We start from the raw sequence: 20439 nt of genomic DNA on the forward strand, positions 1-20439 counted from the left end.
AGGACAGACTCATGGATTCCACTCTTTATCTCTTTTTCCATTGCCTGTGACTTGCCTCCAAACATCAGTCCATGTAAGGTGTATGTAGAATGATATTAAAAGTGGTCAGCCTTCACGCCGCTAAGTGGTAATAAGTGACTAAAGTGGAACAAAATCCAAAATCAGATATAATGAAACACAGATGCTGTGAAAAAGAGCCTGAGTGATATAAAGTGCAAATGCTAACTAAAAAATGCAGCAGGACAAAATAGTGAGCACCAACTATCAAATAATGAATATAAAGGGGTGGGTCCTGCGCAAATCGTGCCACTCAAATAAAATACACAAATTCAAAATAATATAAATATGTGCATACATACAATGCCGTGAAAAAAATATAGTCCAAAAAACAGCACGCATAAAAATATATAAAAAATATATAAAAAAAATGGAAAAAAGGTTTAATGATAGAACAATAATAAAATGTCCGCTACTCAAGGCTCCCAGAACTCTCACCTTTATACGAAGTGAATAAGCAAATCAAACAAACTCCAGGATTCTCTTATTTCATTCATAAATAATAAATAATAGCCATCAGGAAATCCAAAGGAGGGATGCAATGATACAATTCCGCCACTAGAGGGCCAGTCCCAGCTTCCAGAATAGGTGAAATGGATCTTCACTTCTATTTCACAGTGTATGGCTCAAAATAAGAGAGAGGAGGGGGAGAGAGAGAAACAGGAGACTTCCATAGTGTAGTAGTTTAAAAAACGGCAGGTAGATTTATTAAAAAGCAGTAAAGACTCTCACATTTTAATTGCAAAAACAAGCACAATCAGGAAGAGGGTATAATGACAACTTCCTCCCGCCTTACTCTACTTCCGGTTCGTCCTCTGGCCAATCCCTACGCGTTACGTCATGTGACTTCTTCATTTCACCTATTCTGGAAGCTGGGACTGGCCCTCTAGTGGCGGAATTGTATCATTGCATCCCTCCTTTGGATTTCCTGATGGCTATTATTTATTATTTATGAATGAAATAAGAGAATCCTGGAGTTTGTTTGATTTGCTTATTCACTTCGTTTAAAGGTGAGAGTTCTGGGAGCCTTGAGTAGCAGACATTTTATTATTGTTCTATCATTAAACCTTTTTTCCATTTTTTTATATATTTTTTATATATTTTTATGCGTGCTGTTTTTTGGACTATATTTTTTTCACGGCATTGTATGTATGCACATATTTATATTATTTTGAATTTGTGTATTTTATTTGAGTGGCACGATTTGCGCAGGACCCACCCCTTTATATTCATTATTTGTAGAATGATATTACTATGATAAGGAGACGGTATTGCCAGATATTTAGTTATGAGGGTTGTCAAGTAAAAGTGCAAATTTCTTACCAAAGAAGACTGCGAGACCAGAGTCTTCCATCCTCCATGGAACTTTTCAGTAAGGTTCCAACAGTCGTCTTTATCACCAATTATCTCTTCCATTGATATTTGATATTTAGGTGTTTCTTTCCATTTCTAGTCTGTGATCAGCCTCCAGACACCGGTCCATGTAAGATGCACATAGATCGCTATTACTATGATCAGGAGGCAAAAACTTGCAAGATTTTCGTCTATGGTGGTTGTCGAGGAAATGGAAACAATTTTCATACTAAGGAAGAGTGCGACCGCACCTGCAACCCAGGTATTTTTATTGTGTCATCATTGTATGTTGCTGTATGACTTTATTTCAGCTCAGATTTACTGTACACTCGGTCGCATTTTCCAACCAAAAGCTCTCATCAGTCTTTTGCGTTCCTGAATTTCCGATCGTGTGTACGCGGCATCAGTTTTAGTCATAGTCTTTTGAATAAAATGCCATTTTAGTCATCTGCATTTTAAAAATAGTGTTAATTTAGTCGGTGAAATGAACACTGGTTCGGTTACTGTCTGTGTTGGAGAGACAGGCCAAGTCTTTCTTTGACCGGCTTCTGTTCCCAGATGTTACCTGGAACAAGAGAGCATTATCAGTGGTGAACATTCATTTGCATATAAAATTGAGTTCATATCACAGGACAGACTCATGGATTCCACTCTTTATCTCTTTTTCCATTGTCTGTGACTTGCCTCCAAAAATCAGTCCATGTAAGGTGTATGTAGAATGATATTACTATGATAAGGAGACGGGTATTGCCAGGTATTTAGTTATGAGGGTTGTCAAGTAAAAATGCAAATTTCTTACCAAAGACTGCGAGACAAGAATCTTCCATCCTCCATGGAACTTTTCAGTAAGGTTCCAACAGTCGTCTTTATCACCAATTATCTCTTCCATTGATATTTGATATTTAGTTGTTTCTTTCCAGTTCTAGTCTGTGATCAGCCTAAAGACCCCGGTCCATGTAAGGCGTACATAGATCGCTATTACTATGATCAGGAGGCAAAAACTTGCAAGATTTTCGTCTATGGTGGTTGTCTAGGAAATGGAAACAATTTTCATACTAAGGAAGAGTGCAACCGCACCTGCAACCCAGGTATTTTTATTGTGTGTGTCATCATTGTATGTTGCTGTATGACTTTATTTCAGCTCAGATTTACTGTACACACTACTTTTTCTAGTTTAATTCTATTGTTTTTTTTAATTTTTTTCTATTCTAGTCTTTTGTTTTCTATTCTTTTATTTTATTTTCAATTCTTCTCTTTTCTATTCTTTTCTATTGTATTAGTTTTTCTATTCAAATATATTTTATTTGATATTTGAATTTCAGAAGATGGTTATATTCTTTCTATTCTGTTTTTTTTTCTATGCTATTCTGTTATTTTATATTCTATTCAAATCTACTCTTTTCTATTTAAATGTAAATTTTAATTGATTCTATTTGAATTTTGAGAAAAGGTTATATCCTTTCTATTTTATTGTTTTTTAATTGTATTCTTTTCTATTATATTATAGTCTATTCTATTCTATTTTTTTTTCTATTTCTTTTCTTATGTATTTGAAATCAAATTTATTCTATTTGAAATTCAGATTTCAGAAGATGGTTATATTCTATGTTCTATTCTATTTGTTGCTATTATATTCAAGTCTATTCTGTTTTGTTCCTTTTTTCTCTATTATATTCTATTCTTTTTTTTCTGTTATATTCTTTTCTAGTCCATTATTTTTTTTAATTCTATTCTATTTTATTCCCTTTGGAAATTGGAAAACAGTTTTGAATTTGAAAGCTATTCGTATTAGAAAAGTATGAAAAAACTTTCAGAAGATGGTTATAGAATTTCAGTTCAAAACAAAATGAACCACACATGTCTAATAGATAGGACTTTATTTTCTGTGGTGTGTAATCACCACTGTTTTTATTCTTTTGCTATGTAAACAAAAAAATACAAAAAATTTTGAAAAAAAAAAAACAACCCACATTTTTCTTTGTTTCTGTTTGGGGGACTGAAACTTCGCTTTAAGATCCACCTCCTGTCCTGATTGGCCAGGAGGAGAAGCCGGGTGGGTTCTGGTGCGGGGCCAAACCTTTTTGAAGCCAATTAGAGCCCCAGGCTCTAATCATGGGCTTTAAAAAAAAAAAACTCATAGAAACCTATGAGTTAGGCTCCCAGCATTGAGATTAGGGGGGGCGACGCCCCTGTGCCACTTATGGACTGGTCGCCACCGCTGTTCAAGTGGTTAAACTTTAATGTACCATTATTATAGGCTCTGGATGGAATTATGTTGCCGATTTAGAAATGGCCAGCACAGTAGTGTTCATTTTGATGTCAATTTTTGATTTTGTTTTAGTCATAGTCTTTTGACTAAAATGCCATTTTAGTTGTATTTTGGTCATCTTCATTTTAGTTTTAGTCGTATTTTAGTTGACTAAAATAGTGTTAATTTAGTCGACGAAATGAACACTGGTTCAGTTACTGTCTATGTGTTAGAAGCTCAAAGAGAGACAGGCCAGGTTTCTCTTTGACCGGCTTCTGTTCCCAGATGTTACCTGGAACAAGAGAGCGTTATCAGTGGTGAACATTCATTAGCATATAAAATTGAGTTCATATCACAGGACAGACTCATGGATTCCACTCTTTATCTCTTTTTCCATTGCCTATGACTTGCGTCCAAACATCAGTCCATGTAAGGTGTATGTAGAACAATATTACTATGATAAGGAAAAAGCGTATTTGCCAGATATTTAGTTATGAGGGTTGTCAAGTAAAAATACAAATAATTTTCTTACCAAAGAAGACTGCGAGACCAGAGTCTTCCATCCTCCATGGAACTTTTCAGTAAGGTTCCAACAGTCACCTTTATCACCAATTATCTCTTCTATTGATATTTGATATTTAGGTGTTTCTTTCCATTTCTAGTCTGTGATCAGCCTCCAGACACCGGTCCATGTAAGATGCACATAGATCGCTATTACTATGATCAGGAGGCAAAAACTTGCAAGATTTTCGTCTATGGTGGTTGTCGAGGAAATAGAAACAATTTTTATACTAAGGAAGAGTGCAACCGCACCTGCAACCCAGGTATTTTTATTGTGTGTCATCATTGTATGTTGCAGTATGACTTTATTTCAGCTCAGATTTACTGTACACACAGTCGCATTTTCCAACCAAAAGCTCTCATCGGTCTTTTGCTGGCTGAATTTCTGATCGCGTGTATGCGGCATCAGTCTTTTGAATAAAATGCCATTTTAGTCATCTGCATTTTAAAAATAGTGTTAATTTAGTCGGTGAAATGAACACTGATTCTGTTACTGTCTATGTGTTGGAAGCTCAAAGAGAGGTCTCTTTGACCGGCTTCTGTTCCCAGATGTTACCTGGAACAAGAGAGCATTATCAGTGGTGAACATTCATTTGCATATAAAATTGAGTTCCTATCACAGGACAGACTCATGGATTCCACTCTTTATCTCTTTTTCCATTGCCTGTGACTTGCCTCCAGACATCAGTCCATGTAAGGTGTATGTAGAATGATATTACTATAAGGAGACGGGTATTGCCAGATATTTAGTTATGAGGGTTGTCAAGTAAAAATGCAAATTTCTTACCAAAGACTGCGAGACAAGAGTCTTCCATCCTCCATGGAACTTTTCAGTAAGGTTCCAACAGTCGTCTTTATCACCAATTATCTCTTCCATTGATATTTGATATTTAGTTGTTTCTTTCCAGTTCTAGTCTGTGATCAGCCTCCAGACACCGGTCCATGTAAGGTGCACATAGATCGCTATTACTATGATCAGGAGGCAAAAACTTGCAAGATATTCATCTATGGTGGTTGTCAAGGAAATGAAAACAATTTTCTTACTAAGGAAGAGTGCGACCGCACCTGCAACCCAGGTATTTTTATTGTGTGTCATCATTGTATGTTGCTGTATGACTTTATTTCAGCTCAGATTTACTGTACACACTACTTTTTCTAGTTTAATTCTATTGTTTTTTTTATTTTTTTCTATTCTAGTCTTTTGTATTCTATTATTTTTTTTTCAATTCTTCTCTTTTCTATTCTTTTCTATTGTATTTTTTTTATTCAAATATATTTTATTTGATATTTGAATTTCGGAAGATGGTTATATTCTTTCTATTCTGTTTTTTTTTTTCTATGCTATTCTGTTTTTATATTCTATTCAAATCTACTATTTTCTATTTAAATGTAAATTTTAATTGATTCTATTTGAATTTTGAGAAAAGGTTATATCCTTTCTATTTTATTGTTTTTTAATTATATTATTTTCTATTATATTATAGTCTATTCTATTCTATTTATTTTCTTATGTATTTGAAATCAAATTTATTCTGTTTGAAATTCAGATTTCAGAAGATGGTTCTATTCTATGTTCTATTCTATTTGTTGCTATTAGGGATGAGCCGAACACCCCCCGGTTCGGTTCGCACCAGAACTTTCGAACGGACCCCAAATTCGTACAAACTTTAGAACCCCATTGAAGTCTATGGGACTCGACCGTTCAAAATTAAAAGTGCAAATTTTAACATCTAAAATGCAAGATACTGTCCTAAAAAGGGTTTGGGGACCTGGCTCCTGCCCCAGGGGACATGGGTCAATGCAAAAAAAACTTTTAAAAATGGCCGTTTTGGTGGGAGCACTGATTTTAATGACGATTAAAGTGAAAAAAAAAAGTGAAATATTCCTTTAAATATGGTGCCTGGGGGGTGTCTGTAGTATGCCTGTGTTTCCCGTGTTTAGAACAGTCCCTGCACAAAATGACATTAAACTGAAATAACATCATTGAAAACTGCTTGTGGTTTTAATGTTATATCTGGTTCCTGCAATATGGTTGAAAATCATTGAGAAAAATGGCATGGGTAGCCCTCCCTGCCCATTACCAGCCCCTTTGGGTCTTGTACGCATATTAAGGGGAACCCCGTACCCATATTAAAAAAAGGAAATGCGTGTGGCCCCCAGGCCCTATATACTCAGAACAGCAGTATACAGGCGGTGCAAACAAGACAGGGACTGTGTAGGTTTGTTGTGTTAAATTGAATCTGTTTGTAATTTTCAACTGGTACATTTTTAAAGTGTAGCTCCAGTCAAAAAAACTATTTTTAAGCTTTTTGGAAAACATAGGGAAGGGTTATCACCCCTGTATAATTAGTTTTGTCGTCCATCTTTTTTCATCTCACTTGCTGTTGTCTCCTTCCGTTTGCAAGTAGGAGATGTTTGTAAGTTGGATGTTTGAAAGTAGGGGCCTGCCCTATATGCTCTGCAGAAATGGCGGAACAAGGTGTTGGTTTTGCCACAACATTGTAAGCCCTGAAAGTGACTCTTGGTGGGCGCTGGAGCGCCCTGCTGTGAACGATTATATCAAGAATTGTAATTACATGCCATTGTTGAACAGTGATAGAAAAATTGCACTTTTTGTGGTTGTGGTGCTGGTGCCACAACACTATAAGTCCTCACAGTTACTCTGGGTGGGCACAGGAACGGGCCCTCCTGTGAAATATTATATCAAGAATTGTAATTACATGTCCCTGTTAAAAAGGGGCAGAAAAATTGGGCCTTAGGCACTGGTGCTGGTGCGACCACACTGCAACCTCTCCCATATACTCTAGTTTTACTGCAGGAATTAGCCCTGCTGCAAAGCATTGCATCAAAAATTGTACTTAAACGCCCCTGTTAAACAGGGCCAGAAAAATTGGGCCTTAGGCACTGGTGCTGGTGCCACCACACTGCAACCTCTCCCATATACTCTAGTTTTATTGCAGGAATTAGCCCTGCTGCAAAGCATTGCATCAAAAATTGTACTTAAACGCCTCTGTTAAACAGGGGCAGAAAAATTGGGCTGATGGCATCACCCAGAACCAGAAATGTTCTTCCAACATATCAGCGGAGGAGGAAGAGGATAGACAATCAACATAACAGGACAGTAACTCAGCATCAGCATAGGCAGTCTTGAAGGGATGTGATATTTAAAAAAAAAAAATATTCGGTTACATCAGCTTCAGGTGCTTGGTAGCTGTGGGTGATCCAAGACTGATTCATCTTGATGAAGGTCAGTCGATCAACTGATTCGGTGGACAGGCGAACCCTGTGATCGGTAACAAAGCCACCAGCAGCACTGAAGGTGCGTTCCGAAAGAGCGCTGGATGCAGGACAGGCCAGTAGCTCATTTGCATACTATGCAAGCTCTGGCCAGTGATCCATCCTCAAGACCCAGTAAGCCAGAGGATTTTCGGTGGGAAAGGTGTCCAAGTCTGACCTTGCCCCTAGGTATTCCTGCACCATGTAAATCAGACACTGGCGATGGTTGCTGGAACCGATCATACCTTGGGGCTGCGGACTAAAAAATTGTCTGAAAGCATCAGTCAGGTGGCCACCTTCTCCACCGCTCCTTCTGACCGATGCCTCAGCAACACGTTGTCCAGGACCAGGAGTTTGTAACCTCCCAGTCTCTGGGAACGCGTTGCACAGACCTTTCTGCAAGGCCTCCCGGAGATGTCTCATCCTCTGCTCCCTCTGCGATGGCAAGATAAGGTCGGCAACCTTACCCTTGTACCGTGGATCAAGGAGAGTGGCCAGCCAGTAATGGTCCCTCTCCTTGATCCGAAGAATACGAGGATCCTTCCGCAGGCTTTGCAGGATCAGGGAGGCCATGCAGCGTAGGTTAGCTGAGGCATTCGGTCCGGAGTCCTCTGGGTCACTAAGGGCAACATGATCCGCAGCTACCTCCTCCCAGCCACGTACAAGTCCACGTGTTTCTTGGGACTGTAAATCATCCCTACAAGACTGCTGCTGCTGATACTGAGTGCCAACCTCCACCTCCATGCTGACACAATCATCCTCCTCCTCCTCTTCCTGTGTGATGGGTGGCACAGCAGGAACACTGTCTGGATAAAGGGGGCCTTGAGAGGCAAGGAAGTCCTCCTCTTCCTGCCTCTGTTCTGCCTCAAGTGCCCTGTCCATTATTCCACGCAGCGTATGCTCCAAGAGGTGGACAAGAGGTACAGTGTCACTGATGCATGCACTGTCACTGCTCACCATCCTTGTGGCCTCCTCAAACGGTGACAGGACAGTGCATGCATCCCTGATCATGCCCCACTGGCGTGGTGAGAAAAAACCGAGCTCCCCTGACCCAGTCCTGGTGCCGTAGTTGCACAGGTACTCATTGATGGCCCTCTGCTGCGTGTGCAGCCGCTGCAGCATGGCCAACGTTGAGTTCCACCTGGTGGGCATGTCACATATAAGGCGGTTCTTGGCCAGGTTCAACTCCTTTTGGAGCTCAGCCAGCCGAGCACAGGCATTAAATGATCGGCGGAAATGCACACAGACTTTCCTGGCCTGCTTCAGGACATCCTGTAAGCCGGGGTACCTGCCCAAGAACCGCTGCACCACCAGGTTAAGGACGTGAGCTACACAGGGCACATGGGTCAGTTGTCCCTGTCGGAGGGCGGAGAGGAGGTTGGTGCCATTGTCACAAACCACCATTCCTGGCTTAAGCTGGCGTGGCATCAACCACCTCTCGGCCTGCCCCAAAGGAGGGATGTAATGATACAATTCCGCCACTAGAGGGCCAGTCCCAGCTTATAGAATAGGTAACATGGATCTTTACTTCTATTCCACAGTGTATGGCTCAAAATAAGAGAAAGGAGGGGGAGAGAGAGAGAAACAGGAGACTTCCATAGTGTAGTAGTTTAAAAAATGGCAGGTAGATTTATTAAGAAGCAGTAAAGACTCTCACATTTAACCACTTGCCGACCGCCTAACGCCGATGTACGTCGGCAGAATGGCACGGGCAGGCATAAGCACGTACATGTACGTGATTTGCCTCCCGCGGGTCGGGGGCCCGATCGGGCCCCCGCCCGGTGCCTGCGGCGGTCGGTTTTCGTTCGGGAGCGATCCCGGACGAGGGGACGGCCATTCATTCATGGCCACCCCCTCGCGATCGCTCCCGACGAATAGAAATCCCCGGTGACATCACTTCCTCTCCTGTAATGTAAACACAGGAGAGGAAGTGATGTATTCTCTCCTCCGTGTCGGTATTTTTCGTTCCGACACGGAGGAGAGCGGATCAGTGAGTTGCACCAACACATCCCACACACAGTAGAACATGCCAGGCACACTCACACCCCCCCTTTACCCCCCGATCACCCCCCCAATTACCCCTGCCCCCCAGTCACAGTGACACCAATGTCATTTTTTTTTTTTGCATTGGTGTCATTTGTGACTGTAATAACTGTTAGGGCAGTTAGAGTTAGCCCCCTTTAGTTCTAATGTACCCCCCTAACCCCCCCAATAAAGGTTTAACCCCGTGATCACCCCCCGTCGCCAGTGTCACTAAGGCTGGGTTCACATTGCAGCGGTTTATGAGAACGAATGTGATTCGCACCGCACTGCAGTGCAAATCACATCCGATCTCTGTGCGATTCGAGTTCAGCCATTCGCCGCACCCGCCACACCCGCCGCACCCGCCGCAAATTCGCACGGGACCCTTTTTTTGGCCCGCAGCAGAATCGGATCGCATGGGTGTTCACACCATGCGATCCGAGTTTGCAGATCGCACTGCGATATGCGAACTGATCTGGGGGTGTCAGTAACATTTCACTGACACTCCCAGCAGTTCGCATAGGGCAGTGTGAACTGCCGCCGGGAGGCATGCGATGCGGGAACCCGCCGCGGATTCGCGGCGTTTCCGCATCGCTCCAGTGTGAACCCAGCCTAATAAGCGATCATTTTTCTGATCGCCGTATTAGTGTCCCAGGTGACGCTAGTTAGGCAGGTAGGTATTTAGGTTCGCCGCAGCTTTTTATAGCGCCAGGGACCCCCATATACTACCGCATAAAGCCCCCTGATTGCCCCCTAGTTAACCCTTTCACCAGTGATCACCATATAACTGTTACAGGTGACGCTGGTTGGTTAGTTATTTTTTTATAGTTTCAGGGCACCCGCCATTTATTACCTAATAAAGGTTTAACCCCCTGATCACCCGGCGGGTGTCATTTGTGACTAATAACTGTTAGGGCAGTTAGGGTTAGCCCCCTTTAGTTCTAAGGTACCCCCCTAACCCCCCCAATAAAGGTTTAACCCCGTGATCACCCCCCGTCGCCAGTGTCACTAAGGCTGGGTTCAGATTGCAGCGGTTTGAGAACGGATGTGATTCGCACTGCAGTGCAAATCACATCCGATCTCTGTGCGATTCGAGTTCAGCCATTCGCCGCACCCGCCACACCCGCCGCACCCGCCGCAAATTCGCACGGGACCCTTTTTTTGGCCCGCAGCAGAATCGGATCGCATGGGTGTTCACACCATGCGATCCGAGTTTGCAGATCGCACTGCGATATGCGAACTGATCTGGGGGTGTCAGTAACATTTCACTGACACTCCCAGCAGTTCGCATAGGGCAGTGTGAACTGCCGCCGGGAGGCATGCGATGCGGGAACCCGCCGCGCATTCGTGGCGTTCCCGCATCGCTCCAGTGTGAACCCAGCCTAATAAGCGATCGTTTTTCTGATCGCTGTATTAGTGTCACAGGTGACGCTAGTTAGGCAAGTAGGTATTTAGGTTCGCCGCAGCTTTTTATAGCGCCAGGGACCCCCATATACTACCGCATAAAGCCCCCTGATTGCCCCCTAGTTAACCCTTTCACCAGTGATCACCATATAACTGTTACAGGTGACGCTGGTTGGTTAGTTATTTTTTTATAGTTTCAGGGCACCCGCCATTTATTACCTAGTCTCACTAGTGTACCCCTAAATTTAGGGGTGTCTACTTTCCAAAATGGGGTCATTTGGGGGGGGTTTGTGCCATCTTGGCATTTTATGGCCTTCAAAACTGTAACGCCCTTAGAAAGCCTGAAGGCGGTGCTTGGTTTTCGGGGCCCCGTACGCGGCTAGGCTCCCAAAAAGTCCCACATATGTGGTATCCCCGTACTCAGGAGAAGCAGCAGAATTTATTTTGGGGTGTCATTTCACATATGCCCATGGCATGCGTGAGCAATATATCATTTAGTGACAACTTTGTGAAAAAAAAAAAAAAAAAAAAAAAGTTTGTAATTTTCCCGCAACTTGTGGCAAAATATAAAATATTCCATGGACTCAACATGCCTCTCAGCAAATAGCTTGGGGTGTCTACTTTCTAAAATGGGGTCATTTGTGGGGGTTTTGTGCCATCTTGGCATTTTATGGCCTTCAAAACTGTAATAGGTAGTGAGAAGTGAACTCAAAAATTTACGCCCTTAGAAAGCCTGAAGGCGGTGCTTGGTTTTCGGGGCCCCGTACGCGGCTAGGCTCCCAAAAAGTCCCACATATGTGGTATCCCCGTACTCAGGAGAAGCAGCAGAATTTATTTTGGGGTGTCATTTCACATACGCCCATAGCATGTGTGAGCAATATATCATTTAGTGACAACTTTGTGTAAAAAAAAAAAAAAAATTTTTTTTTTGTCATTATTCAATCGCTTGAGGCAAAAAAATAAAATATTCAATGGGCTCAACATGCCTCTTATCAATTTCCTTAGGGGGTCTACTTTCCAAAATGGGGTCATTTGGGGGGGTTTTGTACTGCCCTGCCATTTTAGCACCTCAAGAAATGAGATAGGCAGTCGTAAACTAAAAGCTGCGTAAATTCCAGAAAACGTACCTTAGTTTGTAGATGTGACAACTTTTGCGCAAACCAATAAATATACAATTATTGACTTTTTTTTTACCAAAGACATGTGGCTGAATACATTTTGGCCTAAATGTATGACTAAAATTGAGTTTATTGGATTTTTCTAATAACAAAAAGTAGAAAATATCATTTTTTTTCAAAATTTGCGGTCTTTTTACGTTTATATCGCAAAAAATAAAAATCGCAGAGGCAATCAAATACCATCAAAAGAAAGCTCTATTTGTGGGAAGAAAAGGACGCAAATTTTGTTTGGGTACAACATTGCATGACCGCGCAATTACCAGTTAAAGCAGCGCAGTGCCAAAGTGTAAAAAGACCTCTGGTCATTTACCAGCAAAATGGTCCGGTCTGAAAGTGGTTAAATTGCAAAAAACAAACACAATCAGGAAGAGGGTGTAATGGCAACTTCCTGCCCGTCTTACTCTACTTCCGGTCCGTCCTATGGCCACTCCCTACGCGTTACGTCATGTGACTTCACTCATGGTCCATGCCTGCTGGACCATGAGTCAGCGGTAATATGCACCTTACCGCTGACCGCCCTGTCCAGCGAGGCAAGGACATTGCCTTCCACATGCCGGTAGAGAGCCGGAATCGCCTTCCGTGAGAAAAAGTGGCGTTTGGGGACTTGCCACTGAGGAACCGCACATTGTACAAACTCACGGAAGGGGGCCGAGTCTACCAACTGAAAAGGCAACAGTTGAAGTGCTAGCAATTTAGCCAAGCTAGCATTCAACCGCTGGGCATGTGGATGGCTGGGAGTAAACTTCTTTCGCCGGTCCAGCAGCTGGGGCAGGGACATTTGCCTGCTATAATCGGACGTGGGTGTACTGCTAGCAGAGTGCCCGGAAGCACTTGGCTGTGACACACCTAATTCTACACCTTCATTCCTCTCAGAGCAGGTTTCAGAGAGGACTGAAGGTCTAGTGGGGTTGGAGATGCCAGCTGATGAGGAGCAAGGAGAGGTCCGCTTTGTTCTTTGGTGTGGGTCTTTGAGGTACGCTTGCCAACGAGCTGCATGGCAGGTCAACATATGTCTGGTCAAGCATGTGGTGCCCAAGTGGCTAATGTTTTGGCCACGCGAGATATGCTTGAGACATATGTTGCAAATAGCAGCGGTGCGATCTGATGCACTCGTCTCAAAAAAGGCCCACACCAAAGAACTTTTAGAATAACGCGCAGAGGCAGCGCCCTGCACAGGCGGAGCTCTGCGGTGTGATTCAGTCGGTGTGCTGCCCCTAAGCTGGCCCCCGGAGGGCATCCTGCCTCGTTGGACATGTGCCTCCTCCTCCTCCTCCTCCTCTCTCCTACCAGGCACCCACGGGGAGTCAGTGCCCTCATCATCCCCTCCCTCTTCATCGCTGTAGCAAACCTGGCAATATGCTGCAGCTTGTGGAACATGACTGCCAGATTGCTGTCCTTCTTGAGCATCCCCTCTCTCTGCATTCACGCTACTGCCTTCCTCTAGCTGAGTGTCATCATCAGAGCCTACAAAACACTGGGCATCCTCCTGGAGCATGTACCCAACACTGTGCTCAAAGAGTTCAGGAGACTCCTCAGGAGGACGTGGTGGGTCTAGGGAAGGAGTCACTGATGATGACATTGAGAGGAGGGAAGACGATGCGTTGGCAGCTGCTTTGCTAGTACCCTGAGACTGGGTGAGAGAGGATGAAGAGGGCTTGGTCATCCACTCTACCAAGTCGTTGGCATGTTGCGGTTCAACATGTCCAGCTGCCGAAAAGGACAAGCGTGTCCCATGGCCACGTGCTGATGACAATGCACCGCGTCCATGACCAGCACTGTTGTCTCTAGACACAGAGCCTGCTTGCCCTCTTTTATCGGCTCGCGCCTGTCTGCCTCTCCTTGCTGGCCTTCCAGACATGGTAATGGCCTGAAGGGAGTTGGGTAAAACAGCAGTTGGGTAGTGTATATTGTGCTGGAGGCACACAACACCCACTAACTCCTGCAGATGCCTTTAGTATAGAACACCAGAGATAAAGGGGTATATACAGATGTATACTGTGCTGTGCTGGAGGCACACACAACTTCCAATAACTCCTGCAGATGGCAAGTGGGCTCAAATAGAGAAGAGCTATGTAGGTGAATATAGCGGTGTGTACTGGGTACAGAGCACGCAGACAGCACGCACAAGCTCCTAACACTACTGACTGCAAGCTCTATTATAAAAGATAGATCACTAGCTATATAGGTGAGGTGAATATAGCGGTGTATACTGCGGTCAGGTCACGCAGACAACAACCACTACAGAAGAGCAAGATCGAAAATCGGCCGAATCATGGCTCTCCTCGCTGCTGACGTTGTGATTGGCCAAGCATGCGGGGTCACAGTGCATGCATGGCCAATCATGAGCCAGCAATGCACTGTGATGACGCAGTGCATTGTGGGCCGTGAACGGCCCATAATGTTCGGAATTCGCCGAACGGGCGAACAGCCGATGTTCGACTCGAACACGAAGCTCATCCCTAGTTGCTATTATATTCAAGTCTATTCTGTTTTGTTCCTTTTTACTCTATTATATTATATTCTTTTTTTTTTTCTGTTAAATTCTTTTCTAGTCCATTATTTTTTTCCATTCCTTTATTTTATTTTATTCCCTTTGGAAATTGGAAAACAGTTTTGAATTTGAAAGCTATTCGTATTAGAAAAGTATTAAAAAACTTTCAGAAGATGGTTATAGAATTTCAGTTCAAAACAAAATGAACCACACATGTCTAATACCGTATATACTCGAGTATAAGCCGAGATTTTCAGCCTCTTTTTTGAGGCTGAAAGTGCCCCCTCGGCTTATACTCGAGTCACCGCTGTCTGACTGCTCGATCAGCGTATCGAGCAGACAGACGGCGGACATTAAAATTCAAAAGCCGCGCCTCCTTCTCCGCCTCCGCCTGTGATAGGCGGAACACTGAATTTCCCAGCAGTCAGTGTTCCGCCTATCACGGACATCCGCTCATTCTCATACTACGGACGACGATGAGAGGATGTCCGTGATAGGCGGAACACAGGCTGCTGGGAAATTGAGTGTTCCGCCTATCACAGGCGGAGGCGGAGGCGCGGCTTTTGAATTGTAGAATGGCCGCCGAGAAGAGCGGCGATCCATCGGCACGACACGGGACGGAGGAGGCACGGGACGGAGCAGGCACGGGACGGAGGAGGCACGGGACGGAGGAGGCACGGGACGGAGGAGGCACGGGACGGAGGAGGCACGGGACGGAGGAGGCTCGGGACGGAGGAGGCTCGGGACGGAGGCTCGGGACACAGGTAGGCTGGACACACACAAGGCTGCACGGACACACACACAGGGATGGATGGATGGACACACACACACACACACACACACACATGGATGGATGGATGGATGGATACACACACACACACACACACACACACACACACACACACAGGGATGGATGGATGGATGGATGGATACACACACACACACACACACACACAGGGATGGATGGATGGATGGACACACACACAGGGATGGATGGACGGACACACACACAGGGATGGATGGATGGATGGACACACACACAGGGATGGATGGACGGACACACAGGGATGGACAGCCATGTCTCACCCTCGGCTTATACACGAGTCAATAAGTTTTCCAGTTTTTTGGGGGTAAATTGGGGGCCTCGGCTTATATTCGGGTCGGCCTATACTCGAGTATATACGGTAGATAGGACTTTCTTTTCTGTGGTGTGTAATCACCACTGTTTTTATTCTTTTGCTATGTAAACAAAAAAATACTAAAAATTTGGAAAAAAAAACAACCCACATTTTTCTTTGTTTCTGTTTGGGGGACTGAAACTTCGCTTTAAGATCCACCTCCTGTCCTGATTGGCCAGGAGGAGAAGCCAGAAGACAATAGTAAATATTGATTCGGTAATGTCACAAGTGGGTGGGTTCGGGTGCAGGGCCCAACCTTTTTGAAGCCAATTAGAGCCCCAGGCTCTAATTCATGGGTTTTAAAAAAACAAACTCATAGAAACCTATGAGTTAGGCTCCCAGCATTGAGATTAGGGGGGCGACGCCCCTGTGCCACTTATGGACTGATCGCCACCGCTGTTCAAGTGGTTAAACTTTAATGTACCATTATTATAGGCTCTGGATGGAATTATGTTGCCGATTTAGAAATGGCCAGCACAGTAGTGTTCATTTTGATGTCAATTTTTGATTTAGTTTTAGTCATAGTCTTTTGACTAAAATGCCATTTTAGTTGTATTTTGGTCATCTTCATTTTAGTTTTAGTCGTATTTTAGTTGACTAAAATAGTGTTAATTTAGTCGACGAAATGAACACTGGTCCGGTTACTGTCTATGTGTTAGAAGCTCAAAGAGAGACAGGCCAGGTTTCTCTTTGACCGGCTTCTGTTCCCAGATGTTACCTGGAACAAGAGAGCGTTATCAGTGGTGAACATTCATTTGCATATAAAATTGAGTTCATATCACAGGACAGACTCATGGATTCCACTCTTTATCTCTTTTTCCATTGTCTGTGACTTGCGTCCAAACATCAGTCCATGTAAGGCGTATGTAGAATGATATTACTATGATAAGGAGACGGGTATTGCCAGATATTTAGTTATGAGGGTTGTCAAGTAAAAATGCAAATTTCTTACCAAAGACTGCGAGACAAGAGTCTTCCATCCTCCATGGAACTTTTCAGTAAGGTTCCAACAGTCGTCTTTATCACCAATTATCTCTTCCATTGAGATTTGATATTTAGTTGTTTCTTTCCAGTTCTAGTCTGTGATCAGCCTAAAGACCCCGGTCCATGTGAGGCGTACATAGAGCGCTATTACTATGATCAGGAGGCAAAAACTTGCAAGATTTTCGTCTATGGTGGTTGTCGAGGAAATGGAAACAAGGAAGAGTGTTAACCGCACCTGCAACCCAGGTATTTTTATTGTGTGTCAACATTGTATGTTGCTGTATGACTTTATTTCAGCTCAGATTTACTGTACACACTACTTTTTCTAGTTTAATTCTATTGTTTTTTTAATTTTTTTCTATTCTAGTCTTTTGTTTTCTATTATTTTATTTTCAATTCTTCTCTTTTCTATTCTTTTCTATTCTATTATTTTTCTATTCAAATATATTTTATTTGATATTTGAATTTCAGAAGATGGTTATATTCTTTCTATTCTGTTTTTTTTTCTATGCTATTCTGTTATTTTATATTCTATTCAAATCTACTCTTTTCTATTTAAATGTAAATTTTAATTGATTCTATTTGAATTTTGAGAAAAGGTTATATCCTTTCTATTTTATTGTTTTTTAATTGTATTCTTTTCTATTATATTATAGTCTATTCTATTCTATTTTTTTTTCTTATGTATTTGAAATCAAATTTATTCTATTTGAAATTCAGATTTCAGAAGATGGTTATATTCTATGTTCTATTCTATTTGTTGCTATTATATTCAAGTCTATTCTGTTTTGTTCCTTTTTTCTCTATTATATTCTATTCTTTTTTTTCTGTTATATTCTTTTCTAGTCCATTATTTTTTTTTTAATTCTATTCTATTTTATTCCCTTTGGAAATTGGAAAACAGTTTTGAATTTGAAAGCTATTCGTATTAGAAAAGTATGAAAAAACTTTCAGAAGATAGTTATAGAATTTCAGTTCAAAACACAATGAACCACACATGTCTAATAGATAGGACTTTCTTTTCTGTGGTGTGTAATCACCACTGTTTTTATTCTTTTGCTATGTAAACAAAAAAATACAAAAAATTTTGAAAAAAAAAAAACAACCCACATTTTTCTTTGTTTCTGGTTGGGGGACTGAAACTTCGCTTTAAGATCCACCTCCTGTCCTGATTGGCCAGGAGGAGAAGCCGGGTGGGTTCGGGTGCGGGGCCAAACCTTTTTGAAGCCAATTAGAGCCCTAGGCTCTAATCATGGGCTTTAAAAAAACAAACTCATAGAAACCTATGAGTTAGGCTCCCAGCATTGAGATTAGGGGGGGCGACGGCCCTGTGCCACTTATGGACTGGTCGCCACCGCTGTTCAAGTGGTTAAACTTTAATGTACCATTATTATAGGCTCTGGATGGAATTATGTTGCCGATTTAGAAATGGCCAGCACAGTAGTGTTCATTTTGATGTCAATTTTTGGTTTAGTTTTAGTCAGTCTTTTGACTAAAATGCCATTTTAGTTGTATTTTGGTCATCTTCATTTTAGTTTTAGTCGTATTTTTCGTATTTTAGTTGAATAAAATAGTGTTACCGTATATACTCGAGTATAAGCCGAGATTTTCAGCCTCTTTTTTGAGGCTGAAAGTGCCCCCCTCGGCTTATACTCGAGTCATCGCCGTCTGCCTGCCCGATCAGCGTGTCGAGCAGACAGACGGCGGCCATTCTACTATTCAAAAGCCGCGCCTCCCTCTCTGTGATAGGCGGAACACTCAATTTCCCAGCAGTCAGTGTTCTGCCTATCACGGACATCCGCTCATTCTCATACTATGGACGAGGATGAGAGGATGTCCGTGATAGGCGGAACACTGACTGCTGGGAAATTGAGTGTTCCGCCTATCACAGAGAGGGAGGCGCGGCTTTTGAACAGAGGAATGGCCGCTGTCTGCCAGGAGGAGAGCGTGGCACACAGAGGCTGCTGATTGGCACAGGTAGGCAGGGATGGACGGACAGCACAGCACAGGGACGGACGGGACACAGGGACGGACGGGACACAGGGACGGACGGGACACAGGGACGGACACAGGGATGGATGGGACACAGGGATGTCTCACCCTCGGCTTATACACGAGTCAATAAGTTTCCCAGTTTTTTTGGGGTAAATTGGGGGCCTCGGCTTATACTCGGGTCGGCCTATACTCGAGTATATACGGTAATTTAGTCGACGAAATGAACACTGGTTCGGTTACTGTCTATGTGTTAGAAGCTCAAAGAGAGACAGGCCAGGTTTCTCTTTGACCGGCTTCTGTTCCCAGATGTTACCTGGAACAAGAGAGCATTATCAGTGGTGAACATTCATTAGCATATAAAATTGAGTTCATATCACAGGACAGACTCATGGATTCCACTCTTTATCTCTTTTTCCATTGCCTATGACTTGCGTCCAAACATCAGTTCGTGTAAGGCGCATGTAGAACAATATTACTATAAGGAAAAAGCGTATTTGCCAGATATTTAGTTATGAGGGTTGTCAAGTAAAAATACAAATAATTTTCTTACCAAAGAAGACTGCGAGACCAGAGTCTTCCATCCTCCATGGAACTTTTCAGTAAGGTTCCAACAGTCGTCTTTATCACCAATAATATCTTCCATTGATATTTGATATTTAGGTGTTTCTTTCCATTTCTAGTCTGTGATCAGCCTCCAGACAAGGGTCCATGTAAGGCACACATAGATCGCTATTACAATGATCAGGAGGCAAAAACTTGCAAGATTTTCATCTATGGTGGTTGTCGAGGAAATGGAAACAATTTTCATACTAAGGAAGAGTGCAACCGCACCTGCAACCCAGGTATTTTTATTGTGTCATCATTGTATGTTGCTGTATGACTTTATTTCAGCTCAGATTTACTGTACACACGGTCGCATTTTCCAACCAAAAGCTCTCATCGGTCTTTTGCTGGCTGAATTTCCGATCGTGTGTACGCGGCATCAGTTTTAGTCATAGTCTTTTGAATAAAATGCCATTTTAGTCATCTGCATTTTAAAAATGGTGTTAATTTAGTCGGTGAAATGAACACTGGTTCGGTTACTGTCTATGTGTTGGAAGCTCAAAGAGAGAGACAGGCCAAGTCTTTCTTTGACCGGCTTCTGTTCCCAGATGTTACCTGGAACAAGAGAGCATTATCAGTGGTGAACATTCATTTGCATTTAAAATTGAGTTCCTATCACAGGACAGACTCATGGATTCCACTCTTTATCTCTTTTTCCATTGCCTGTGACTTGCCTCCAAACATCAGTCCATGTAAGGTGTATGTAGAACAATATTACTATGATAAGGAAACGGGTATTGCCAGATAATGGAAAATTGTATACTCACCTTTCCGTAATTTTCCTTTCCTGACGCATCTTCATGGCAGCACACACTGGGTTGTGACTCCGCCCCCACAACCTGACAGGATTGGATTAACTATAAATTTGAAGGGGAGACACCCTGCTGCATTCTCTGTAAATATCATCACAAAAGAAATAGGGAGGGCAACTGTGTGCTGCCATGAAGATGCGTCAGGAAAGGAAAATTACGGAAAGGTGAGTATACAATTTTCCATTTTCCTGACACCTTCATGGCAGCACACACTGGGAAATAACTCGCCAGTCGGGTGGGTGCAAGTAAAATAATATTTATTCCTTATAATGCTGAA

The 20439-nt window shown here is 42.8% G+C and overlaps 1 protein-coding gene across 1 annotated transcript in view; it reads left to right on the forward strand.

Moving 5' to 3' along the window:
• The window catches only part of LOC143995991 (carboxypeptidase inhibitor SmCI-like), a 220418-nt gene that overhangs the window by 5467 nt on the left and 194512 nt on the right, over nucleotides 1-20439 (forward strand). The window contains exon 2 of the mRNA XM_077490782.1: nucleotides 1511-1672. Coding sequence (XP_077346908.1) covers nucleotides 1511-1672 — 162 coding nt within the window. The remainder of the gene's footprint in view (nucleotides 1-1510; nucleotides 1673-20439) is intronic.

The sequence above is a fragment of the Lithobates pipiens genome, unplaced genomic scaffold (genome assembly GCF_037356315.1).
Source record: "Lithobates pipiens isolate NorthernLeopardFrog02 unplaced genomic scaffold, aLitPip1_a1.2 Scaffold_19, whole genome shotgun sequence".
In the NCBI taxonomy this organism is placed as follows: Eukaryota; Metazoa; Chordata; class Amphibia; order Anura; family Ranidae; genus Lithobates; species Lithobates pipiens.